The sequence below is a fragment of the Phaethon lepturus genome, unplaced genomic scaffold, assembly GCF_000687285.1.
Source record: "Phaethon lepturus isolate BGI_N335 unplaced genomic scaffold, ASM68728v1 scaffold7879, whole genome shotgun sequence".
Lineage (NCBI taxonomy): Eukaryota > Metazoa > Chordata > Aves > Phaethontiformes > Phaethontidae > Phaethon > Phaethon lepturus.
The window spans coordinates 6,992-34,824 of NW_010562703.1; the positions used below are offsets into that span (position 1 = coordinate 6,992).

Genomic DNA, 27,833 nt, shown 5'->3' on the forward strand with positions numbered 1-27,833 from the left:
GAGCCGTAGCACTGAAGAATCTTGAAATAAAAGAAAATGCATTGGTAAGTTAGTGAAAATAAATATAAAACTGTTGGAAAAATGATTCCTGAACAACTTTTTGGGTTGTGCATGCTTTTTTGGTTCTTATTTAAGGATGCATTAAGTGAAAACCTACTGTTCTGTTTTCTCTGCACTTGTGTGGATTCTCTAATTACTTTAATTTGAAATTAAATGTAAAGATGAAGGTGTATGCTGGCTTCATTTAGCTTTGCTTTTGTTTGTTTGTTTGTTTTTCAAAAAACCCTCAGCAATTGCTAAAACAACATGGTTAGCTCAAAAGCAGTACTGAAAGACTTTTTTTCTATGGCTCATGAAGCTAGACACTTGCTCTTGGGAATGTATTTAGCCTAGCATGGCTTAATAGTCTAGGCCAGTAACCAAACACTTGCATGTTCCTTTATATTGAGTGTTTTTTTTCCAGTGGTTAAAAGGTAAATTTGTTGTTACGGTTATCATCATCTTCTTTTCCTATATGGGAACATTTGTTGAAGTGACCTTTAAATGTTCTAAACTACTATCTTTCAGAGTCAGCTGGATGTGCCGTTTAAAGTTAAAGCAGGACATATCAGTAAGTTGCATTTTATCATAAACCCATGCAGGAATTATTAAACATACTACTTTTCCTTGCAAGTGGCTCTAGGCAAACTAAGCAAGTTATTTTCCTAGTTTCCTTGATTTGCATGCTTTGTATGCTCTGAATTTTGACTTTTCTGAAAAAAAATGTTTGAAGAATCTCCTTGTCTTGAGCTGAGGTGGTAAAGTTAAAATATACTGGAGTCTTGTCTAATCACTTCAATATTAATGAGATAAGAACCCAGCATATCAAAGATGAGCAGCTGAGCAGGTCTGGATCTCATACCTTGTCTCAGCAAGACTCCACAAATGATTTTGCCTTCCACTTCGCTTTCAGTCCTCCTCCCCTGTTTTTGTTAATATGGAAAGTTTTCTCATTGCAAGTTGATTGTCCTTAAAAATTAGTATTTTCTTAAAGCAAAGTAAGTCTGAAGCTATTGTGTTTCCCTTAAATCTATCCTGGAAGTAGGTATTTTCCTGTGACTGATTTCATAGCTTACTAAAATTGGAACTTGTGTGAAGAATGAGAAACACTGTAACCACAGGGTTTCCATGTTCACAAAACATACATCTTACTTTAAAGCCTGTCTTCCACAGAAAAATAAAGAAAAATACATATTTTTAAAATGCTGGTTTTAGGAGTACTTAGCTAACTGATTGTGTATGAGCTGCTCATGCTTTTTTGGTTTATGAGGGTGCTGTAGTGGATTTTCAAGGAGAGAGAGGTTGCTGTTAGGAAGAAGGAATATAATTTAAGGGAGTAAGGAGAGGAACCGTAGACTTAATAGTTCTGCTCATAGAAAAACTTGCCTCATGTTCATTTGTGTGGTGTGTAAAACAACCCAAAGAAATGTACCTCGGATGCACAGTTTCTTCTGTTCAATGTAATCACTGTTCAGAGATTTTGTGTCAATTAATGTCACTTATCTTTCTAATCTTTTTTTTTTCCAGTGAACTACTTAACTGTATACCTCAAACTTTTTCTTTTTGTGTTTGTAGGTCAACTTAACCTACAGATACCATGGCAAAACCTTTATACTCAACCTGTTGAGGCAGTTCTTGATGGAGTTTATTTGCTTATTGTGCCCACAGCCAGTAAGTTAATATAAAGAAAAAAGTGACTGTAGACTGTTGGGATTTCAGAAGTATCTGGAATGGCTTGGTATTGTTTTTATGAGCTTTATTCGTAGTATATACTCCTAGCAAATACAGTTAGATAATGTGTATAGGGTGTCTTTAAATTTACTTTCTACACTTAGTCACCTGCTTTTTTGCTATTAACAAAAAGTGGTTTCAAAAGCAGTAATTTTCACATCTTCCAAAAATGTGCAACGTTTTTTTATTATACCTTTTACGTTGTTTATTTAGGCATAAAATATGATGCTGAAAAAGAAGCCAGGCAGCTCTTGGAAGCAAGACAAAGGGAATTGCAAAGGATAGAAGAAGCAAAGCAAAAAATAGCTGACCAAGGTAAGTGGGAAACACTAATGAAAGTGATGCTATTTCTTTCTTAAGTTTAATCCAGAAAGATGCTGGATTTGTCACTTAAAGTGTTTTAGATTCCTGTTTTCCTCTTGATACTTAAAAACCTATTAGTTACAGATTTTCAGGTATAGCTGCCATCAATATTGCAGAACAGGCATCCTGAAAATAGAAACGTTCAAGCATTGATGCGTTCTGTTATTTATAAAGGCTTTTGAAATGTTGCTTGCTTGTGTCATATGTTGCCTGACATTTTCTTTCCTCTTCTTTCATAAGAAACTCTTTAACTTTGTTTAGAGTAGCAAAGAATTTTTATAGTTACACCTTTGTAAAGATTCTGTTTAATTTGTTCTTTGATACATATTAAGTCTTACTGTCTTAAATTCGACTTTTGGTACTTTCAAGAAATATGTATTGGCCATCTTGGGTATCAGTGGGTACAAGTCATAATTTTGAACAACCTGATTCTTGATGTAGCAGATAATAAAGATGAAACTGTCTAGTCTGAGGATATAGATGTTATAGATTATACTGAATGGAAGTGGTTTTTATACAATTAGAGTGCAACATAATAGAAAATGTGAATATCTATCATACAAACTTCATTATGTTATTGTTTTCTCTAGTAGTTTTAAAAATACTTTAATGCAAACAAAATACTAAATGCTTTTCCTTTAACTTAGATAAAGTAAAAGAAGAGAAACAAGACACTTTTGTAGAAAAACTAGTCACTCAGGTTATCAAAAATCTTCAGGTGAAAATTTCCAACATCCATATTCGCTATGAAGATGATGTAAGTACTTTTGTGTACCTCAGCATGAGAGGTTGTGCACTGTAATATAAAATTAGGAACCACTCTTATTTCTTTTCTCCTAGTTGCTTTCCATGTTGAGAGGATCCTATTAAAGTTTTGGAAATTTCAGTCTTTAACAAAAAAAAAGTGAAAACTGAAAAAAGCTTGTACCAAATCATAAAAATATTTAAAGCATATGGTTGTGTACAAAGAACATATAGTTGTCAGATATTTGCTCTATTTTTTTTTATTGTTGGCTATTTATTTCCAAATCTAACTTTAGAGCATAGCATAAGATAATCCTTTTTTTTTTATTTTCCCCCTGCTCTATTAGATCACAAATCGGAATAACCCCTTGTCATTTGGGATTTCACTGCAGAATTTAAGTTTGCAGGTAATTTTACTTTTCATCTAAAAATTGTGATGATACATACTGATAAGTTGTTACATTTTTGTGTATTAGTGTACTGTCTAGTAACATGCTGTCTAATGAAAGTATACCCATAATCGTGAGCAATGTGTTATGGTAACTACTTTGCTTATCAAATCCAGCATAAATACTGTGTCTGGGGGTGCCATTAAAGTGCTAGCATTTAAACAGACCTTTGGGAGGAAGTTCTTACTCTTCTGCCTGCTGCACCAAGTACCAAACTTTGCTGGATCTGAGCTATTCAGAATCTATGAATATTTTACTGAAACTGCTATGAGCCTCAAGAAAGGAAGTTACTACTTGATATTGGGGAGGGAAAAAAAGGGAAAAAAAAAAAAAAGAGGATGGCATCTTGTTTCAAACTGTAGTTCCATTCTTTGATCTGCAAGCTCCACCTTAAAGTGCTAGTAATAGTCATCACAGACTATGAATTTTTTTTCTGGAAGACTACTTAGAAGCAGCAATATGCTGATTCCACTGAGTTGCTCTTATTTGGTAGCTTTTGCTGTGTAACTGATAATCTTGGAGAAAATATGTCTAAGTAAATGTTACGTCCTTAAATGAAACACTTGTCTTATGAATGCTTGTTCCTAGCACATTGAAAGTTTTTTTCCAGCCCCTTGCCCTAAACAGTTTTTCATAGTGAACAGAAGCTTTGGTGTTCTTACTACTGCACTCTTGAAATGCGTATTAGCCTTGAAAAAGTGTAATAGCATATAATGTTTCTGCTGGGCTCAAACTGAAATGCTACTTCCAGAATTATAAAAGAATTCTAGTCCCTTGTTTATTTATTTTCAAAGAGCCTGCCTAAAAATAATACTGGTGTGAAGAGAAACAGTTTTCAATACTGAAAACAGAATTTTAAAGAAGCTTTTGGTTCTTGTGTGCAGCCTACCAGTCACTGCACATACATGTATGTATTTGGTGGGGGTGGGAGTGAAGTAGCCTTACCAAGTTGCCACTTAAAATAATGGCTTAGTCATCTTAAATCAGAAGATGGCATCCCATTATTTTCAGTGTGGTTTAATTATGATGACGTTCCTCTCTCTTTTTTTTTTTTTCCCGAGTTTGTTTCATTGATGATAGAATGTTGGTGTATTATAGATATTGGAATAACTTTCTTTAATTCTCATTTCAGACGTCGGATAAGAATTGGAATCCATGTTTACATGATGAAACTGCAAAGTTGTTCTACAAGGTACAGTATAAACTGTACGCTAAAGAAAGAATTATTAATAAAGCAATATGAATTAGAGTTCCTTCCACAGAAGGTGAAATCAAGAAACCATATGACTGTATAGGCTCTAAAATAAAAGGATGTGTAGTCTGAAAGGAGCATTCTGAATATTTTTATTCATCCAGACTTTGTGAAAACCAAATTATTAATCTAAAATTTCTAGGTATTAATACATGTGTTCTGTTGTATTTTCAGCTTGTACGACTGGATAACCTTTTTGCTTACTGGAATGTGAAATCGGAGATGTTCTACCATGGTGGTTGTGATGAATCGTTGGTAAGTAAAGCATGAGATAATGTATCTAGTATTCTAGCTTATACTGTGAAGCATGGAGCATGCTTCACATTCAGTTCTGCTTTGATTTATGTCAATGTCCTGGAGAATTTTCTTGTTACTAATAGTGTTCTTAGGAAAAATGGTAAATATTAAGATTTTTGTGGTGAAAGTACAACACCCATCTGAGGAAGTTTAAAAAAAAAAAAAAAAAAGGTCCTTTGCCAGTTACAAAATTATACACAAAATATGGTCATCTTCCTGTTCAGTGATTTTGTTAGCTAAAAATAGTAGTCTTACTCTATTTAAAATGTAGATTAATATTTTGGGTTGTACTGTGTATCAGAGGGATTATCTGAAACCTGTATTAAAATGCTAACACTTCATATTTTAAAACTATCATGAAATAAAACTGCAACTTATTTTTAACTCCATTGTGTCTGTAGGTTAACTTAAAACAGGGCATTGCCAGCCACAACGTAGTTCCAGAGGGTTATGATTTTGGTAAGTGGTATTTTATTTTTATTTGTGATACGCATGTATACTTTACTCATTGTTTTTAATGCCTGTCAGAGGTTGCTGCTTTGGCTGTTGTTAAAAAATCTTAGTAAGGAATGCAGTTTAGTTCTTTTGTAGGAATAACTGCCTGACAGTGATTACTGTACCATAGCTGTAGCCATAAAAAGGCTTTGATTAAGATACGAGTCTTGAGTCACGTCTCATTCTAATGGAATGTCATACATAAATCCTCATTGTTGACATCCATTGATACTTCCTTATTTTAAAAAGTTTAGCAATACTATGTGCATCATGTAAATTTTGTGAATAAGATTGGTTTGAGTAACACAGTAACATTTTTGAGGTTACTTGCCATATGTGAAGTGTATCTTTTTTCATTAGAGGTGGAAACAGTAATCACACATCTGAAACATTTTTTTTTTAATGTTGCCATATTGCAAGTTGCATTGCTTTGAGTATTCCTTACATTAGTCTGAAAGTCGCATTGCCTCCACTCAAACGTGGTGATTGTTTACTTTTTCATTGGATGGAAAATACATGTTTTTTATTTCTCATGTGCATCTGTGTGATGGTTTAGTAACTGCTTGCGAGACAGAATGACCTTTGAAGTCGCTTGTTCTCTAGCAAACAAGTCCTCAGTTTGCTATAGCCAGGGTTAAAAAGGGCACTGTTAATTTTATGGGTTTTTCTTGCTGCCTTTGCCTGAAAGAGGACACCTTTTGTATCTCTTTATTTGAGTGCCAGTAATTCTTCTGATTTGTTATCTATCTTTTTCAGTTGCTAGCTTTGACTCTTTTTACAAGAAAATAAGTTTAGACATCATCAGTTGTCTAAAACTTTACATAGAAGTTCAAAATGGTATGCAATATGTCAGGATTCAGGATTTACACTTAAAATTTAGAATTGCCATCAGAGATGCAGATAGTTAAAGAATTACATCATGCTGATACTCTGTGGTAAATTCTGGCTCTTTTGGAGCAACTCTTTAGATTTGGGACATTGTTAGAAAGGTAGTAAGCACAAAGTCTGCTTCTGTCATTTGCTCTAAATGCAAGCATAATACTTACACATAGTTCAGGAAAATAAAATTTAGGAAGCTAAATACAGGGAGAAAATTAAATAAATGCTACCACATAAAATGTGTAGATAAAAGTAAAATAAGCTTCACAAGAAATACAGGGCTTAAAATGAAACAAAGATAAATTAATGTAAATATTGTTACACCTTGCAAAAATGCCTATTTCCACTTGAATGAACCTCTCAGTGAATTTAGAATATTTGGTATGCAGATGGTAAATCAGGATTTCTGTTGAAATCAAAGGAACTTCATTTAATAAAAATATGATTTATTCAAATTCAAGTAATACACAAATTCTTATTGTTGGATCAATTGCTGAAATAGATGGAAAAATTGCACGAAATATGGCTTCTGAAGGCTATATCGAATGCCTGATATTGCCAAATTGTGGAACAGTTAAAACATTTCTGCTCTGAACATTTCTCATGTCATGTGCTCTGTTTTATGTAGGATCCATATTGACTTTTTTCCATGCTTACTTGGGCTTGGATATAGAAATGTAGAATGTTTGGTTTTATCCACTGTTGTGAGTATAATTTATCAAACAGTGTGAAAAATCAGCAACATTAAAAAAAATCCTTAGGGAAGAAGGATTATTATAGTGAAATAAATGCTTGGTTTGAAACTGTCTTGTCCTACAAATAGCTTATAGCCAAAAAAGTTAGATTTGTTGCAAATATAAACTATTAATTGAAATACCTGCCATGCAATATTGCATACAGGAAATTTTTTGAAAATGTTCCACAAATGTTGCCAGAATGAAACTAGAAATTCAGTATAGATTGTATTATATTTTAAGCTGTGTTCATGAAGTCTTCATGTTTTGAAGTTGATCATTTTTAAATGAATAATCTGGCATAACTTGAGCTGATAAGTATCATGTATCATTTATAGCTGTCTTAAATAATTTAATTGTTCTTTTTCTATCAACTTCTGGTTTTTAGTATTCCGCCCAATTTCAGCTAGAGCCAAACTCCTTATGAATCCTCGATCTGATGTTGACTTTTCATCACCGAAAATGGATTTAGATGTAAATTTACAGGATATAACTGTTGAATTCAATAAGCCACAGGTATAAACTACTTTTCTGAAGTTATATATAATGTGGTAAAAAAGTTAGTTTGCAAGAATAGTAAGAAAAGCAGTCTGAAATTTTGTAATAAACATGCAGAATTGATACACTTTATAGTCTTGTTTTTCTTTGTAAGTTATTTTCTCTTTAAACAGAAGCTTGATTCACGTTCTCAGAAAGACAATAACACTCAGTTTGAATTTTTTTTTTTTTTTTTTTTTTAGTATTTCAGTGTAATGGAGCTTCTTGAGTCTATTGATATGATGACGCGAAATCTGCCATACAGGAAGTACAGACCTGATGTTCCATTGCACAACAATGCCAAGACGTGGTAGGCTACCTCAGACTTTGAAAATAGCTTGTTAGTTATTAATTTGCAATGATTACCAAGGGATTGTTTCTTACTTAAGGAGATTAGAGCTCATTTAACTCATTTCCTTCTGAAAAAAAGTCTTCTCTTGTGGTATTTTTTGTTTTTCTTAAACTAGAAGTAATTAAAAAACATTGGTGAGGACTTCAAACCTAAGGTAAGGACACAATATTTTATAACCTGCATTTGCTATCTTAAAGACCATTATTGGAAACTTAAGTCTGATAGTATTTTAGTATCCTAACTTTCTTTCAATGAAGGAGACCCAGTTACATGTTAGGTACTATTACAAGAACATAGCAATTATCTAAAATAGGCAAATCTTTTCAACATGGATGGCAGATACTTGATTTCTTTTCAGAAGATTCCTTCCAGATACGTTTTGATTATTCACACGCATATATATATATATTTGTGGACATTTTAATACAAGATTACTTTTTAATTTTATGAAATAGCAACTTGTCAACTTCGTGTGGAAAAAAGTAAAATCCTTAGGGTTCCTCTACTGATCAGAAGTGTGATATTAGACAAGGGATTTCACTCTTTCATGACTTGAAGTTGTATTTAGTGGGGATCTGCATCGCTTTAGGTGTCTTTTCAGTATACCAAAATAAATGTAAACTGTACTTAATTTGTATTTGTTTTTAGGTGGAAATATGTTATTTATGGCATCCTTGAAGTAAATGTTCAACCTAAGCTCCAAATGTGGTCATGGGAACATATTCGGCACCATAGGAAACAAGTGAAGAACTATAAAGAGATGTATAAAACAAAGATAACGTCAAAAAAACCTAATGAAGAAATCTTAAAATTGTTAGAGGTTAGCCGTTTTCCATTAGAGTCTTAAATATTGTTCATCTTGCTATTTTCTTAAATTTTAATGTTTGTATGTTCTTAAGTTAGTACTAAGTTAAAATAACTTGGCCAGACTTGCAACTTCATCAGGTACCTTTCTCTGTGAGTAGTAGTAACAAACAGATAGTTTTTTAAATTAGTAACTGCAGTGAAGAAAAACTTAAACTGATGCTTTTCTTTTCCAGGCTTATTTTAAGTTTTCAGCTTAAGCAAATTTACTCGAGTTGCACTGAAAGAGTTGTTTAGTGTCATTTCCTGTAAAACTGAGCTGTGAAATCTAACTAAATGCGATTGTCAAAAAATAATTTCTCTCCTCCTTTCTAGGAATTCGAAAAGGCCTTGGATATTTTTAACATCACTCTAGCAAGGCAACAAGCAGAAGTTGAGGTAAAATTTCATCATTTAAGCGAGTCTAAGAATAACTGCAACATGAGGTTTTGGAGATCTTAGGCAGGTGAATTTTAGTCCTAGTGGTTGAATTGTGCATCATAACAGTCTTGCTATTTTCCTTGTATTTCACATTTGTTATTATAAGGCATAGTTAGTTTCAGTTTGTAATTAAGCAAAAATTAAATAGCTCCATGTACTGCTTCTTCAGAATAACTGATCAGGGATAAATTTTTCTTTCTACTTCTGGTGAGGAAGATCTACTGTGGAAAACATGATCAAAGGATGATAGCATAAGTCAAGTTGGAAGTCATTATACCCCAAAGCTTCAGGCTTTTACGTGCCCCCCCCCCCCCCCTTAGTTTTTTCTTTTCCTTCCTGATATGCTATCATGTAGGCTGAACACCTGTATTGTAGTATGTTGACTTTTTGTTACTATTTGCAAGTGTTATTTGGAATATGGCAAATGCAGAACACATTTAAGTAGATAATCACAGGCGAGATAACGTGACTTGACTAGTTACACTTAATTTGTTAGCCTTTTTTTTCCTAGGTTAGTGTACTTCTGAGTTTTCAGTGTAGTATCTGCGCATCATTCCAGGAAACTGAAGTGAAATCTGTATAGGTTTTCTGAAATCTGTGAGGTGATCTTAATAATCAATGTGACAAAAAGTAATCAGAATCTGAAGTTTAGAATACGAAATAATGTATTGACAATTAAACTTCATGAACATCAGCCATTTCTCACAGCAGTGCTTGAAAGGATTTTTTTTTTTTTTGTTTGTGGAGTGTATTAACTATGGTGTGAACACAGTTGCTGCAGTGATAGATATGGTACTTCTAAACCAAAACTCTGAACAGGAATCCATAAATGTGTTTTGTTTTTTCTCCTAGTTGTCTGTATGTACATCCACATTTGGATGCTTGTATGATTGTTATTCAGACTTACAGAATCAGAAGACACGTTCATGTTCGTCCCCTTTAGTTGTTTGGGTGAATTGGAGTGCTTTTCACAAGAAGGGTTTTTTGTTTTGTTTTAGTGCTCCTTTGGCATGTATCTTGTACCATATAGTTTCTTTCAGTTTTATCTTTTTCATCCTATTTTTTGCAAGGTGAGGGAGATCCCAACGAATTTCCTATCTAGTTTTATTCTTATTTTCTCTAGTGTGATCATGCTGCTTACAAAAGGTTATGTCATACTGCATTCCTGACCACCTCCCAGTCCTGAGTTTTAAGATAGGTTTCTGTAGTGCTTATAAGTAGGTTGCAAGCAAATGAATTTTCATTTGTTTGGGCTTTAAGCCTTGCATTTGAAAAGTGTTAGAAAATCATCTTGAAAGACCTGATAGCTAGCTCTCTGAATTTATTTCCAAGTAGTGAAAATCAGGTCACAGTGATTATAGACTGTGTTCTACCTCCATCTATCTGTCAGAACCCATCTGTCTTACTATCAGGTCGTGCCTCTGAAAAAGGTCTCAAAGGACTTGTAAGAGGCAAATCTACTACTATCTTGGTATCTTGACGGAATTTAAAGGAGCAGCCTTTAGATGTGGGCTGAGTAAAGCCGCATAAAGGACTCTACTATTTGTTAAGCTTTTTACTTTTTAAAAACATACCTGAAGAGCTTAATTTCAAGGGCTTGCTTTTCTCTAGACCTTGAAATCGAGTTCCCCAGAACTCACATTTGTAAACACAGTATCATCTGATTTTTTTGGAACTTTGTAGAAAGAACTTTATATTCCAAAGCTTAGGCCACTTTTTAATCTGTATCACTAGTGCCCTAAGTACCAAACACCAGCTTCAGTGAGCCAAACATTAAGTCTTTGTGTCAGATAGCTTGAGAAATTTTGTGGTTTCAATCTAGGGAAGACTTTCTAGACAATTCACTTAAGTCAGAACACAGGATGATGCTCTTGATTCTTCCTGTCTTTTAGTCAAAACAGTTTACCTTGCTGAGTAATCTTCCCACAGACGATGACTGTATTCATTACTAAACCATTGTAAATAGAGGACGGAGAAAGCTCAAGAGGATTTCTTAAGGAAGTTTCTTTAATTCTCATACTGCACAAATATTTTCTTCATCCTTGCAGAAGTGCAGTTCCACTTCTTTCTGTCTGTAGCTTTTCTTACCTTGGACTCTGGTGCCACCTGCTGCTTCAGACATCTTGAGAATCATAGCTTTAAGCATCACTTCCTTTTCTCCATGGCAGTTGTCCCTCAAAACCAACTCCTTGGTGTCCGAGAAACGTCTAATTTCAGAGGTTTAACAGCCTTTTTTTCTAAGGCTCTGTCCTTTCTTTCCTTGGACCATTAGCTCTGTGATATCTGCTTGATGACTTGGTAGCCTTAATAAAGAGGACTTTGGAAGATTTTGTTCAAAACTTTTTGAGGTCTTATGTTGTTTATCTGACATGCTGCATCATCTCTCTGAGGTGAATCAATAGGATCAGTTCAGAAGCCTTTATGTTTTTGTGGTGAGTCCTGCATTCTGTTGGCCTGTAGGTGGATAGTTGTGACAAGTCCATAAAAAGTTCTGATTTATAGCCAGCTGTTTTCCCTAATTGTGTTGCAGAGAGATCTTGGGTTTTCTGAATGCTGAGAGTGGATCCCTGGCTCACTCACTTTGGGTATCACATTTACTAGAGCATTTCTAATTTCAGGGCTTATCTGCAAGTGTTTATATCTTTTCAGATCGTGTTAGTCATGAAGAAATATAATTAGTTTATGTGGTCCTCTAGAGTTTTGAGAACTCCTCTGTCTCTTAGATCACTTGACATTCATTTGTCATCCCTTGTGCTAAACTTTCAAGTCTGGATGTAGTTTGCACTTTCTGTGAGGACCCAATATTGGAATCGTCATTGGCATCAGACAGGACATGCCCCAGATGTTGAAATAATGAATGTGGGAGAAGGGAGGGCTTCCTTACTGTTAATAGTTAGACGTATCAGATCCAGGAATAGCTTTCTATATTCCTTAGAGTAAATATTTTATTACGAGAGTAATGATTTTTTTACTATTGCTTTGGACATTTGTCTTGAAATGAAAAATATAGGGATAATTTAAGATTTGGCCTGTGCTGGCTATTTAGGGGAAAATCTGCTGTGTAAGAAACATTTATTGACTTAAAATCAACAACCTTTTGCTTGCTCTTCTTGTTCAGAAAGGTGATTGATTTTATGCAGTTGAGAATTGGTCTGATGCACTGTGTACTTGAAAAAGTTATTAAAGAAAAACTAAAAAATACCAAGTTGCCTCTTCAATAGTTGTCTAATGATGCTTTGATGTGTTGGAGTGTGTCTTGGGTCTCTATTTTTCTTATGTAAATGAAGAAAGAAGCATGAAGAAAATTACTTTTTTGAGTATTTTTTTTAAATTTCAGGCAACTAAAGCTGGATTAAAAATCTACAGACCAGGAGTAAAACAAGATGATGAAAATTCTGGTGGCTGGTTTAGTTGGATATGGAGCTGGTCAGGTGAAAAAAAGGATGAACAAAAACAAGAAGTAAAGGGTTCAAGTATGTTAATTTGTTGGGTTTTTTTCCTATTATTAAAAATTACTTATTAGAATAATAGGTCCCTAGCAATGGAACTTTGGATTTGCTTAGGCTATCGGATTATTGACGTTCACATTTTCTCTTAGCCTTTTTTTTGCTGATGAAGTTGTGCTAGAAAACAATAGCAGTTACTGGAATGTAAACAATTTTACTTCTGTTTATTTTGTAATTTGGCTATTTCATGCAGTGTATTAGAGTTTGATTCACTTAAGTACAGGGCACCTAGTAAAGGTTGTGGAACATGGAAGTAAATCAAAAAGGTTGTTTCTATAGTTAGCAAGCTAGGAAATAGAGTAGGTCAGAATAAAAGTATAACTGCATTTTAAAGCACGATTTAAGAGACTCAAGTCTTTGCTTTGAACCTCAGGGTTTTTGCTTTTACTAATTCAGGACAATGTTAATAGTATCTACTGTACGTTATAGGGCTGCCAGGCACTGGAAAGTGTATAACAGTATTTGCATTTTTCAGATACCTATACTGAGTTTAACTAACCTCTTGCAATGTGACAGGTCTTGAAGAGTTGATGACACCTGAAGAGAAGGCTAAACTTTATGCAGCAATTGGATACAGTGAAACAGCTGTGGATCCAACACTTCCAAAATCGGTAAGTCATAAGAGATAATGATACCAAACAATTGGTAGCTTTATCTACTAACAAAAATCTATAGATGATAGGAAATCACTTCTAAAATTAGTTGAAGCTCTATCTCTCTATTTGAATAATGTTCTGACACCTCTTAATTAAGTTACTGCACGCTGGCTTTGTGCAGAGCGGAGCATCCTTAGATGTACTTCCAAGCAGGTGGTTACAGAGCTTATTTTGGATACTCTGAAAAAGTTCAGAATGAAATTTTGCTTGCTCAAGCTCGAATAAAATCATGTAAGTAGTGTATTGTGTAAATTATGGAATGCTTCATATATCCTTTTACAATACTCAGAAGTTTTTTTAAGAAGGTGCACTAACTGATTCACTGGAATCTTAAATATTGTTTGAGTGATAGTAGACGAGGTAGTTGAGTACGTAAGGAAAGAGGTGATTGAAGGACTGTAGTGGGGAGAAGCAAAATTTTTGAGCCATTGAGAAATAGTCTGATAAGTTATCTTTATGTGAGGTACCGTGCACAGTACAATGGACTACCTTTCAACTCTGTGTTAGAGGCCTTTTATCTCAAAATGTGGTGTAGTAACATCAAAGACATATGTTTGTAAGCATAGTCTACTCTTACTCTAACCCTGTCTCTTCATAATAACTATTTGGGAATGACTTTTAACAGCAGCTATGATACAAGCTATTTATAGCACTAGAAAAATAGTATTAAACTGGTATTTGTGCTTTTATCTCTTTGTAAATGGTACTGAAATGTACACTATGTATTTTATAATACACTTGTTTTTCCTGCATATCTAGTATGAAGCCATGAAGTTCTCTGTGAAGTTACTAAGCATGTCTATATCAATAAGAGAAAACAAGCAAACTCCTGAGCTGGTAGAATTTGCATTAACTGGCTTGAGTACAGTATTTACCCAACGACCAGGTGCACAAGCAATAAGGTGAACTTTCTCTATCAAACCGATTTTGTTCCTCATGAACTGTTGATGACAGCTAATAGGCATTTTAAGGCTCTGTTATGATGTTCCATTTTTCACCAGCATTTCTTGTGCAGTTTGGGAGCAGAATCATCCTGCAGCTGATGGACAAAATGAATGAATACTGTTTCCGTGATTAAGTTCTCTCCATCTTCAGAATTGTTTGTTCCAATACAGATTTTCTCCTTTATTTCAGTTTTCATCGTTATGTTACAAGCAATCCGGTTATGAACTTGTTTCTTGCTTTGAAAAGTGACTGTTACTGCTTTTGAAATTTAATCTGAGCAAGTTGATCTCATAACTGCTTGTGTGTAGGTATTTAACATGACTGAAAAGTTATTGACTAACATGACTGACAGTTTCAGTTGAGCTTTCAGCTTTGCAGAAGAAAGCCATCTGTAATGATGATTTTGGCTTGGTTTTGTTCTCTCAACAGTAGGTGATGAAAAGCAGTGATAGGAAATACTTTATTTTCATTTCAAATGTAACAACAGAAATTCTGGGAGAGGGTAGCCTTCCTGTTTTAGACCTTGTGCCCTCTACTTTGGGGCTTATTAGTATAATCTGTGTATGATATTAAGATACTATTGATTTTGCTGCGTTTTATGCATAGGGTTTTTTTTTAAGTTTTGCTTGCAGCTTTTCTGTTTGTACTCCTGTGCAATTGAATGGCCTTAATAATGCTATCATACTGAGAAGAAGGGAAAAAATGTTACATTTTTACGGTGAAACACTTTCCTAAGAGTGTTGGGAGGTAATGATTTTCAACTGAGAGCTGTTAAAGAGGTGGACAGGGTATTGGGGAAAAAACAAACCACCAACACACACCTAAAAAAATACTGCCTCAGATTACTGAGGCTGTTAATCTGGTGCTTCTCTTGTGGTGTTTCTTTTATTTCTCTGCACTGGAACCCTTCCCTCTCTGCTGTATCTCTGCTCCCCGATACAAACTGTGTTATCTAATTCATGAGCTCATACTACAGAATTCCCGTTTGTATGTCTCTTTCCTGCCTTGACACTTGTCCTCATGAAAAGTGTATGAAGTGAATAACTTGGACCCCCTTTCTTACTTACTCAAGGGTGGCTAATAGACACAAAATACCATGAAATGGAAAACAGTTAACACATGGATATACATGTTATATCCTTAGACTAAGCTATTTATACTTGAGGTAGGGCAGAGAGATGTTGCTGCTGTTGTTTTGTTTGTTTTTTGGTTTTGGTGTGTTTTTTTTCTTTCAGTCATTCCTTATATTCTTGCCATCTAATTTTATCAAGCCAGATGGATATTACATCTGAACATGCTGTTTACCTTTCTTTACAGATTTGAAACCAAAATTACCTCACTTGAAGTTACAGGCATGTCCCGAGAAAAATGTACACCCCGTCTCCTATCTTCTCGAACGGTCTACACGGACAAGAGTACCTCACTCCTAAGCATAATGTTTGAGACTAATCCTTTGGATGAGAAAGCAGATCAGAGGCTTAGAATAGAATCACAGCCACTGGAAATAGTATATGATGCAGTAAGTAAATATTTTAATAAGTTATAAATCCTGAAAAATGTTACTTAATAGTAAATTTGCTATGAATTATTTTTGCTTTATTTTAATAGATGACAATAAATAGCTTAGTGGATTTCTTCAGGCCTCCGAAAGATGTACATTTAGAGCAATTGACATCAGCAACTCTGATGAAGCTTGAAGAGTTCCGTGAAAAAACATCAACAGGCAAGTGCTGCATGCTCTTCTTATTGCACTCAGACAATTTTTAGATTCTAGGAGTATGAAAATACTATCTTTCCATATGGAGACGCATAGATCCAAGTCATAGCTTTCTAACACAAGACTTAAATAAGATGAATTCTTCAATCTCATCTCATTACAAAGCATTTGTTCTAGGTATTGGATAATTTTATGTCTGTATCTTTTTCAACTTCAACTTTCTGTGTAAAATATGCTCCACACCCTGAGATAGTATTTCACTATTTATTCTGTTGTACTCCATACAGGCTTAAAAATAATTTGTTACTTCCAGCTTTTCTGGTTTGTTCATCTGAGTATCTAAATGGCCTTAATTGTTTCATGTTCTTTAAAAACTGATACTGAGATACTGGTCCTGTAATGAAACCCCTAAATCCTTTCCAGAGACTTTTCTCTTCAGGACACTATGTGCCTTTGTATAGGTGTGTTCTACTTTCTTTATTCCTCGATGAATGTGGGTTTTGATCTGGATTGATTCAGATCAAGTCATATAAACTATATTTGTCTGTCTTCCAGTTACTCAGCATTAAAGCCATTCCTCTAGTTTTCATTTTAACCTAATCTTTTAAGAATAACACTGAGATTTTTGGAATTAACTTGTTCCAGTAAGGGTGTCTGAGACTTTCTGTATCAGAGGTGTGTCTAGCGCAGTGTCCTGTCTCTGACTGTGGATGGGAGAGGATGCTAGGGGGAGATTTCATATATAAATTCTTTTTAAAAGGGGAAAAAAAAAAAAAAATTTTTAAACCTCACTTAAATTGGTAACGTACTAAGGTATAAATTGTACCTTTAAAAAATTTGAATACTCAGTCATAATATGGGGAAGAAATTACAGAAAACTCAAGCATAATGTATTTTTAATTGATTGCTTTTATCAAGCTGGTAGCAGGAATTAAATCAGGTATCTATTATATTTCTATTCATTAGTTGTTCTTTGACCTGTTTAATTAAGGATTAATGTCAGATTAACCAGTCAAAGTTAGGTATATAACTTCTTGTCTTTTCTGTCAAACTTCTACAGCAATACTGAATATGTTGATACCACAGTTCATTCCTGAGACTAATTTTATAAAAATTTTATTAGATTCAATATGTTTGGTTCTCTGCTCATTACCACCGAATACTCTGTTTCTGATCATGATTCATTTTTGGTGGAAATATGAACTCATTCTATATGTCTATTACAATTTAGGCATAGCATTACTTTAGAAGTATATCCAGTGACTCTTAACCTTCACAAGAATGCTGAGTTGCCCACATTCTAAAAGCTTGTTCCACTCACAAATGAGAAGCCTGATGAAAACCTCTAACAATATGCTGTGCATTGCTTGGAAAATCTTGGCTGAGACTTACAAAAGTACCAGGTGAAGAAGATTTGATCTGCAGAATGTTCTGTTGCAGGGGACTACACTAATCTCAGAGGTAGAATAAAAAACCTCAAATTATATCAACATAATAAATATGTTCAGACTTGCAGTTCTTTCTCAGGGAAGAATTCTTAACACTTTTCTTCTACGCAGTAGAAGATAGCTGGAAAATACTGGGGAACTGTGAACTGCAGAAGTGAAGGAATTTGCTACACCAAAATGGTTATGATTTTCAGCACCATAAAAGACATTACAAAAGCTTAGTTTCCGAGAGTTCAATTTATGGACTCAGTTATGTTCCCTTCCCAAATTTAGAAAAAAAGAAGGTATTTTCTTGAACTTTCTACATCACTCCAATACAGTTAGGCATTGAAAACTGAAAAAAATCTTTTTATTAATCCAAGGTATTTTAACTTGCAAATCCTGATATGTGGTTGCCATCCAGTTCCTCACTGGCTAATCTAGCGCTCTAGTGGCAGCACAACCTTTGATAATGTTGGAACAGTTTTAATTGCTTTCTTACCAATGTGACTGTGCTACAGTGTCATGTTGTCATCTTCATAATTTGTTATCTCTACTTCTGTGATCATCAGCTCATTGCATCTGTAAATATTTCATGAGCTGTGGCTGCATCCTAAGGCAGTTGTCAATGCTAATGTGAAGCAAGACCATTAATTCCTTTTCAGATGAGCAAAAACCAGAATTTGATCTCAAATGTTCTGACAGTCTGAATTTCCCAACTAATTGCATGATTTTTAAACAGAATTGTTGTAAGACCTTATATTTGCTAATCTTCAGCATCTCAAGATGGAGATGCTTGTCAGCAGAATCGGTGTAAACTTCAGTATCGCAATAGTTAAAACAGTACCAGTTTGGCCAGTGCAGTTGGATACTCCCAATAAGAACTTCTAGAACAATTAAATTTCTGAATCTACAGACCACAATAGGTTAACCCAGCAATCGCCAAGTTACAGTACGCATTCCAGTTCTTCACACTTCATCTCTGGTCAGTATGAAATTTTTTTTTTGGACATGCATGCATCATGTTACTGTCTCTACTTGTCCATTAGCATTGTTAGCTACCATGAGTTCATCTACTTGGTGCTTCTTTAAAGGCTGTCTATTGCTATTGGTACAGAAGAAATCTGAAGAGCATTTGTACCTGCAATTAAACTTAGCTAGTATTCACAGCTCGTTTAAAGTTAGACATGAATTTCCTTTTATACCTTCTTTTAATTCCTTTGCTTTTGTATGGATTACTTGGTTTATATTTACAAATTATATTATTTTTCAGGATTGTTGTATGTTATTGAAACCCAGAAAGTTCTTGACCTCAAAATTAACCTCATGGCTTCATACATCATTGTTCCACAAAAAGGATTCTATGACAGTACGTCAAACTTAATACTTCTGGATCTTGGTAGTCTTAAGGTATGTATTTACCTAATGAAGTAACTTACTGAAAATGATAATTTGGCTTTTATGTGATTTCCAGTTTCTTAATTGGAATTTTATGGTACTAGTTAAGTAAAAGTTCCTCTTGCAGTTTTTGTATTAGGTATTTATTTTAAACTGCTTTCCAGTCAAGGCAGAAATTATTGAGCTCTTCTCAGTAGATTCTTTCAACCCATAAGAATTGTTAGAAAATAATCCTCCTGTGGAATGAAACCACTGTTGATGCTTTGAATTGATATGTGGAAAATGTCTAACAATTTTTTTTACCTTAGAATAGTAAACTTACATGATTAGATAGTCTTCTTATTTTTAATATTGCTATTATTCTTGTTATCAATTACCTTTCAGTCATTAGAATCATAGGGTCATTTACGTTGGAAAAGACCTTTAAGATCATCGAGTCCAACCATTAGCCTAGCACTGCCAAGTCCACCACTAAACCAGGTCCCTAAGTGCCACAACTTCATGTCTTTTAAATACCTCCAGGGATGGTGACTCTACCACTTCCCTAGGCAGCCTGTTCCAATGCTTGCCAACCCTGTCATGGAAGAAATTTTTCCTGATTTCCAATCCAAACCTCCCCTGGCCCAACTTGAGGCCATTTCATCTTGTCCTATTGCTTGTTACATGGGAGAAGAGATTGACACCCACCTTGCTACAACCTGCTTTCAGGCAGTTGTAGAGAACAATAAGGTCTTCCCTCAACTACCTTTTCTCCAGACTGAACAAACCCAGTTCCCTTAGCCACTCCTCATAAGACTTGTGTTGTAGACCCTTCACCAGCTTCGTTGCCCTTCTTTGGACACGCTCCAGCAACTCAATGTCTTTCTTGTAGTGAGAGCCCCAAAGCTGAACACAGTATTCAAGGTGAGGCCTCACCAGTGCCAAGTAGAGGGGCACAATCACTTCCCTACTCCTGCTGGCCACACTATTTCTGATAGAGGCCAGGATGCTGTTGGCCTTCTTGGCCACCTGGGCACACTGCCGGCTCATGTTCAGCTGACTGTCAACCAGCATCCCCAGGTCCTTGTCCTCGGGGCAGCTTTCCAGCTACTTTACCCCAAGCCTGTAGTGTTGCATGGGGTTGTTGTGACCCAGGTGCAGGACCCAGCACTTGGCCGTGTTGAACCTCATACAGTTGGCCTTGGCCCATCGATCCAGCCTGTCCAGATCCCTCTGCAGAGCCTTCCTGCCCTCCAGCAGATCAACACTCCCGCCCAGCTTGGTATAATTTGCAAACTTACTGAGTGTGCACTTGACCCCCTTGTCCAGTTCATTGATACATACTATAAAGAAACTGGCCCAAATACTGAGCCCTGGGATACACCTGGCTGCCAACTGGATTTAACTCTGTTCACCACAATTTTTTGGGCTTGGCCATCCAGCTTTTTTCTACCCAGTGAAGAGTATGCCTGTCCAAGCCATGAACAGCCAGAATGCTGTGGGAGATGGTGTCAAGGGCTTTACTAAAGTCCAGGTAGACAACATCCACAGCCTTTCCCTCATCCCCTAGGTGGGTCACTTTGTCATAGGAGCAGATCAGGTTAGTCAGTCAGGACCTACCTTTCATAAATCCATGCTGATTCAGCCTGCTCACCTGGTTGTCCTGAATGTGTTGCATGATAACATTCAAGATGATCTGCTTCATAACCTTCCCTGGCACTGAGGTCAGGCTGACAGGCCTGTAGTTCCCTGGATACTACTTCCAGTCCTTCTGGTAGATGGGCGTCACTGTTGCTAACTTGCAGTCAACTGGGACCTCCCCTGTTAGCCAGGACTGATGATAAATGACTGAAAGTGGCTTGGTGAGCACTTCTGCCAGCTCCCTCAGTACTTCTGGGTGGATCTCATCTGGCCTCATAGACTTGCATGTGTCTAAATGGTATAGCAGGTCACTAACCATTTCCCCTTGGATTATGGGGGCTTTATTCTGCTCCCTGTCTTCCAGCTCAGCAGGCTGGGTACCTGGAGAACTTGCTCTTAAGGACCGAGGCAAAGAATGCATAAAGTACCTCAGCCTTTTTCTCATCCTGTGTCATTATGTTTCCCCGCTGCATCCAGTAAAGGATAGATTTTCTCATTAGCCCTCCTTTTATTGATAATGTATTTATAGAAACATTTTTTTATTGTCTTTTTTGGCAGTAGCCAGATTAAGTTCTAGTTGGTCTAGCTTTGGCCCTTCTCATTTTCTCTCTGTAACCTCATAACATCCTTGTAGTCCTGAGTTGCCTGCCCCTTCTTCCAAAGGCCATAGCTCTCCTTTTTTTTTTTTTTTTTCTGGAGTTCCAGCCAAAGCTCTCTGTTCAGCTAGGCCAGTCTTCTTCCCTGCCAGCTTTTGGAACATGGGGACGGCCTGCTCCTGCAACTCTTAAGATTTCCTTCTTGAAGAATGTCTCCTTCCTGGACTCCTTTTCCATTCAGGACTGTCTCCCAAGGGACTCTGTCAACCAGTGTCCTAAACAGGCCGAAGTCTGCCCTCTGGTAGTCAAAGGTAGCGGTTCTGCTGAGCCCCCTCTTTCTCCAAGAACTGGAAACTTTATCATTTTGTGATCGCTCTGCCCAAGACAGCCTCCAACCGTCGTATTGCCCATAAAGTCCTTCTCTGTTCACAAGTAACAGGTCCAGCGGGGTGCCTTCCCTAGCTGGCTCACTCACCAGCTGTGTCAGGAAGTTTTCTTCCACACACTCCAGGAACCTCCTAGACTGTTTCCTCATTCCTGTATGTCTAGCAGACATCTGGTAAGTTGAAGTCCCCCATGAGAACAAGGGCTAGCGACTTCTCTTAGCTACTTACATAATATTGTGTCTGCCTGTTCATCCTGATCGGGTGGTTTATAACAGACTCCCAGCACGATATCTGCCTTGTTGGCCTTCCCCCAATTCATACCCATAAACACTCAACATTATTGTCAACATCATTAAGCTCTAGACAATCAAAACTCTCCCTAACACACAGGGCTACCCCACCACCTCTGCTTCCTTGCCTATCCCTTCTGAAGAGTTTATAGCCATCTATTGTAGCACTCCAGCTGTGCGAGTCATGGCACCATGTTTCTGTGATGGCAACTATATAATAATAGTTTTCCTGCTGCACAGTGGTTTCCAGCTGCTCCTGTTTGTTGCCTATGCTGCATGCTTTGGTGTAGGTACACTGCAGTTCATCCCACCACCTTTTGCAGGGGAGAAGCCCTAATTCCTATGTGGCGGTTTTCAGGTGCTTCTGTGGTTTCTAACACATCAATAACCCTTGAGTCTTTGCTGCCATATGGATCTCCATACTCTACCTCCACCGAGACAGCAGACCAAAGGATCTTGCTAGTACACTGTCCTTCAGACATTGGCATGCCACCTCCAGGCTTACCTCTAGCAAGCCTGGTTTATGTCTTTCCCCCTTTGGATCTAGTTTAAAGCACTTCCAATGAGCCCTGCTAACTCTTTTACAAAGATCCTTTTCACCTTTTGATACAGGTGTACCCCGTCTGTTGCCAGCAGGCCTGGTGTTATGTAAAGAGACCCACGATGAAAAAGCCCCAAATACTGCTGGTGACACCAGGCTTGGTGCCAGGTGTTGATCTGCTGGCTCTTCCTGTTTCTTTCCTCATCATTCCTGGCAACTGGAAGGATAGAGGGGAACATTATTTGTGCCCCTGATCCCTTGACCGGTTGTCCCAAGGCCCTGAAGTCTCTCTTGATTGCCCTCGGGCTTCTTGTTGCAGCTCTGTCACTGACTATCTGAAGAATTATTCAGTTTAATTTAAAATGAGAAAAGTAAACATATTGGCAATTCATAAAATAAGTTGGATAAAATTAGAGATATGTTTGAGATACTTCATGCAAGGGAAGAGTCAAAAAGGTAGTTCGATGTATTGAAAGTTACAGTTTATCCCTATAAAGAAGAGACTGTTTCTACATATGATCAATCTTCTTACTCGTTGGTGAACTTGTGTTCTTTCAGGACAAATTATCTTATGTGTATACAGGCAATTTAGTGGTTTTTTTTTACTTGCACTCTGGATAAGAATGATTCTGCCACTTACTATTTGTTTAGATTGCCTTACCTGCTTTTTTAATAACAAAATGTTTCATTTTAGCAAGACTGTAAGCTTTGAAGTAAGTTTTCTGTCTCTGCCACAGACTGACTTTCTGAGCATGTGGGTTTCAGTTAGAATCATAAAATATTTTGTGTTGGAAGGGACCTTCAAAGGTCATCTAGTCCATCCCCGCTGTAATGAGCAGGGACATCTTTAACTAGATCAGGTTGCTCAAAGCTCCATCACCCTGACACTGAATTTTTACAGGGATGGGGCATCTACCACCTCTCTGGGCAACCTGTGCCAGTGATTCACCACCCTCATTGTGAACAATTTCTTGCCTCTATCCAATCTAAATCTGCCCTCTTTTAGTTTAAACCCATTCCCCCTTGTGCTGTCGCTACAGGCCCTGCCGAGAAGACTGTCGCCATCTTTCTCATAACCCCCTTAAGTACTGAAAGGCCACAATAAGGTCTCCCCAGAGCCTTCTCTTCTCCAGGCTGAACAACCCCAACTCTCTCAGCCTGTCCTCATAGGAGAGGTGTTCCATATCTCTGATGATTTTGGTGGCCCTCCTCTGGACCCTCTCCAAGAGGTCCATGTCTTTCCTGTGCTGAGGGCTCCAGAGCTGGAGGCAGTACTGCAGGTGGGATCTTGATGAGAGGCAGAATCACCTCCCTCAACCAGCTGGCCTTTTGATGCAGCCCAGGATACGGTTTGCCTTCTGGGTTGTGAACGCATATTGGGGGCTCATGTCCAGCTTTTCATCTACCAGTACTCTCAAGTCCTTGTCAGCAGGGCTGCTTTCAACCTGTATTGATACTGGGGGCTGCCACGACCCAGATGTAGGACCTTATACTTAGCCTTGTTGAAAAAGAATGTACGAGGTGCTCCAGAAAGTGGAATTAGTGAAAAACATTGCTGTGTAGATACTAAAAATAATTTGGATTTACAACCAGGTCACATATTTCAGTGACTAATAATTTTACCAGCTCTTCTGAATGCTCATCATTTACAGGCACTTTGTAGAGTTCAGTAATCAATCTGGTGTATATTGGTTGACTTGCCTCAACTCAATATTGGTTGAGTGCTTCAGACAGCCTCCTAGATCTAATGGAGATGGGGAATCAAACAACCTACCTCCTCTACTCCACCCATAGGAAATTACTCTCAGAATAATACATAGAAGAAAACGTTTCAAAACCAGAGTCCAGTAAATGTGTCTGTGAGATTTTTTTTTTTCCAAAATGTATGTGTAATTTTCATACTGAATGTGATTCTTGAATTGGTTCTTGTCCTTTAATAGACATTTGAAAGCAAGATGAAGGAATTGAGCAATACCAAAAGAGAGAAATTACGTGCCTCTCAGGATACGATTAATAATTCTGTATTCACTTTGACATATGCTTAAGTGAGATGTACGTCATTCATTGAATGAGTATGTTTAATAGAAAACAGTCTCCTTTCCTCAGTTGTTTACTGGATAAGGTCAAGCCCCAAGGGGGAAAATGGCATATAAAATTAAACTGTATCTCAATGCAGATACATAAGCGAACTTAATTAGGGTTGCACAGACAATATTAGTTTGGTAATTCTGAATTTCAATCTGCAAGTTGTTTTTTAATGTAAAGTAGTCATAGTTCAATAGCACAGGAAAAAGAAACGCTATGTTTTAGACACTAGTATTTAAACCTGTTTTACAGTTATGAACCTTAGCTTGTATATTATCTGGGTCTGACAAAAAAAGATAGGGATCCAAGTTTATTAGATATTTAAGGATGACAGCCACATTTCATCAGAGATGAACAGCAGAGAGGCCAGATACAAGTGCGAAATACCAAAGAAGTATGGGCATCCCAAAGCTGAGTGAAAGGAATATTGGCTGATACTGAAGGAAGGACATTGAACATTGATGAACGGTCCAAACCCCCCTTTTCCTTTTACTCTGTCTGACTAATACGTAACACTGTAATGCCACAACTAAACTGAACAGTATTAAAAAACTTTTAATATTTGAAATGACTAATGCAGTGATATTTTTATATATAAAAACGCCCTAAAAGTTACTTTACTGATTAAAAAGGGTTTGAGACTTTATACTTCAGGGTATGAGTCACTTATTGAAGGAAATTATTCTGTACAAAATATATTGTGTAAAACTTCATAGACTTTAATTATTTTTTTATTTTGTTTCTTTCCTTGAGGAAGATACGGAGTTTAATACTCTCCATTTTTCGTTTTCATACAGGCTACTAACTTTAGATATCTCCTGTGCTGTGATGTTTGTAAGACTCTTATTATGTGCCCTTATAATGAGGACTTTAAATTTAATCTTTTGTCATGGTCGAATCAAATATTTGTAGAATCAGTGCTTTGAATATTTTTGAAATTGATTTATGCTTTTTTGTGACTGTTTTTAAGATGAAAAGCAAAAGTCGTTCTGATTTATCAGAACTCAAAGTAGGACACAGCACTATTGAGGATATAATGTCAAGAGCTTATGACAGTTTTGATATCCAGCTCAGCAGTATACAGTTACTGTACAGCAAACATGGTAAGTATTCATGAAAGTAATCTTTCTCTACATAAGTAAAAATATTTTGGTGGTTTATGTACCTTTTATATTTTTAACTGAAACAGTGGAGAATCTTTGGAACATACTTCTTCCAACTCATGTTCTAAATTCAGTCCTATAAACATGTTACGAATTTCTAAAAGGTACCTTTAGGCTTTAGATTCCAACCTCAGCTTTTGCTAAATAAATAAACTTACAATAAATCCCTTATTTTTGAAGACTTCTCATTTGATTTGTTGTATAATAAATATGAGTGTAGTTAATTTATTTATGGTAGTTTCCTTCAGTGCCTTTTCCTTACTTCCCTCCAAATTTAAAGCAGAATCCATGAGTAGTTGTAAGTTTGATTGTTTTGTGAAGGCAAAGTCCTCACAAAGGACTTTTTCTGAAGGAAAATTTTAGTAGTAGTTTGGGAACTACCAGTATAGAAAGAGTCAGAACCAGGGAAGTCTTAAGCATTTAATTCTTAACCCCCTGATTCCAGAGGGTAATCCGGAGCCTAAACTCCCAGAGCCTGAACCATGCATGTTAAGAATTGGGCCCTTAGAATTCTGCAGCATGGATGGAGTACCTGTTTAGATGTGAATGGTAGAAATTAACTGGTCTTGTATGTCTGAAATTTGGATCTTACATAGTATGCTTGTATTGATAGAGCTGTAAAAGAGATCATGTCACCTGAATTTTTAGCAATATATACTACCTAATATCAGATACTTTAATTTTGTGATGTGTGTGGCATTTTGTGATAATGAGAAGGAATCTTTTTCAGTGTTTAAAGCATAGGTTTTCTTTGCTCTTGTAGATGAAAACTGGCAAGAGGCTCGGAAACTGAAATGTTCATCTCAACATATCTTGCAGCCCTTGGATGTAAAAGTGGAGTTTAGCAGGGCTATGGTTGTTACAGATGCAAGAATGCCCAAGTATGTGTTTTTTCCTATTTTTATATTTTATGGTAAATGACTATGTTAGGGGGGAAAAAAGACAAAAGTCAAGGATCTAATTATATTTGCACTATTTTACATCAGCCACACGTGACTCGTGGAAGTAAAATACCTTCATCAAGAAAAATAGAGATTAAACCCAATAAGTTGCCAGATATTAAAGAGATGATAGAATGTTATATTCCTATAAAAGAAGTATGTACAATATTTTTAAAGATTTTTATTAACAATAGTAATACCTGTTCTAATTAGGTCTTTCTAATAGCTACATTTCCATTCTCATTACTGAGAAGCAAAAAATCCAAACTTAGAAAGTCTCTTTTGTAAACAAAACACAAAATATTCTGAAAAATAATGTGCTGTCATACTCTCTCTCTTTCATTTCGATTTTTCATCTTGTTTGTTTACATATTAGAGATCACTTCTCAGGGAAACAGCTCTTAATGCATTGAGTTTGCACTTAGGCTTATTTAGCAAAAAACCTGTTGTTATGGAAATTGTACTCAAGCAGAAGAAAATGTATGTTACTATTAATGATGAAACTTTGATGTTAAAGATCCCTGAGTCAAAGTGGCAAAGATATACTTTGCACATATTTTGGAAAGTGTGTCTTCACTAATATATGATAAGGACACTACTGCCTAAAAAAATCTGATCAGTTTTGAAGTACTTGCAAACTAGCATATTAATGCATTACAAGGTAGTTTGGCTTAAGTAATTAATAAGGATCACAGTCCTATGCTATAACAAGGTAGCATATGCTTATTTCATTCTTAACACTGTTGGAAATTAAGATTTTAGCTAGGCACTTCAGAAAATTAATGGCATAAAAATAGACCTAGGTTATTGCAGAAAATTGTTTAGTACAGTCAGCAAAATCAAGAAGCAGTTTATGAAATAAAAGAATTATGAAGAATCTAAGATTTACTTAGTCAGGAAAAAAACCTAAAAATAATGTACCTTACAAGGGCTGTGTATTGTGAATGCAGACCAATGATGGCATGGTATAATGGTGCCACCTTCTGGAAAACTGAGAGGCCCGATTCTGAATTTTGATGTTTGATTTTACAAAACATCTTATTCTTTCCCTCCTTACTTTTTCTCTGTTTGGTGGAGAATGTGCGATAAGGGAAATACAATTCACAGGAATCTGTCTTTATGTCAGAAAGCCCAGAGAGGAAAAGTGAGATTTCATTTCTGTAGTCATATAACAGAATGTTATTTTAATGTAGGTTTGTAATTGACATCTGTCCAAGTTATGCTATTATAATCTGGATTAAGGAGTGTCTGCTCTTAATGATAACACCTCTTGCAGTGTTGTAGTATTACTACCTAACTGACTTAGCTACCAGGTGTGCTTCTCCTTTCAGCAGTTTATGTGTCTAGACTGATTCTGTGGAATTTTTCCCTAATGGCTATTACTTCTGTATGTTGTGGTTTAACCC

General features: G+C 36.2%; 1 protein-coding gene across 1 annotated transcript; it reads left to right on the top strand.

Annotated features, from left to right (window-relative positions):
- On the top strand, positions 1–26,367 carry LOC104626436 (vacuolar protein sorting-associated protein 13A-like; the record flags this gene model as incomplete). The annotated part of the gene is made up of 21 exons (XM_010294360.1): positions 1–44; positions 568–610; positions 1,615–1,710; positions 1,984–2,085; positions 2,781–2,890; positions 3,225–3,284; positions 4,459–4,518; positions 4,753–4,833; positions 5,277–5,334; positions 7,372–7,499; positions 7,724–7,830; positions 8,521–8,692; positions 9,052–9,114; positions 12,494–12,629; positions 13,179–13,273; positions 14,078–14,220; positions 15,581–15,782; positions 15,872–15,986; positions 18,681–18,817; positions 25,294–25,426; positions 26,250–26,367. Coding segments are annotated over 21 exons (2,203 nt in total), but the record flags the coding sequence as incomplete, so codon positions are not given.
- Positions 26,368–27,833: the final 1,466 nt, after the last annotated feature.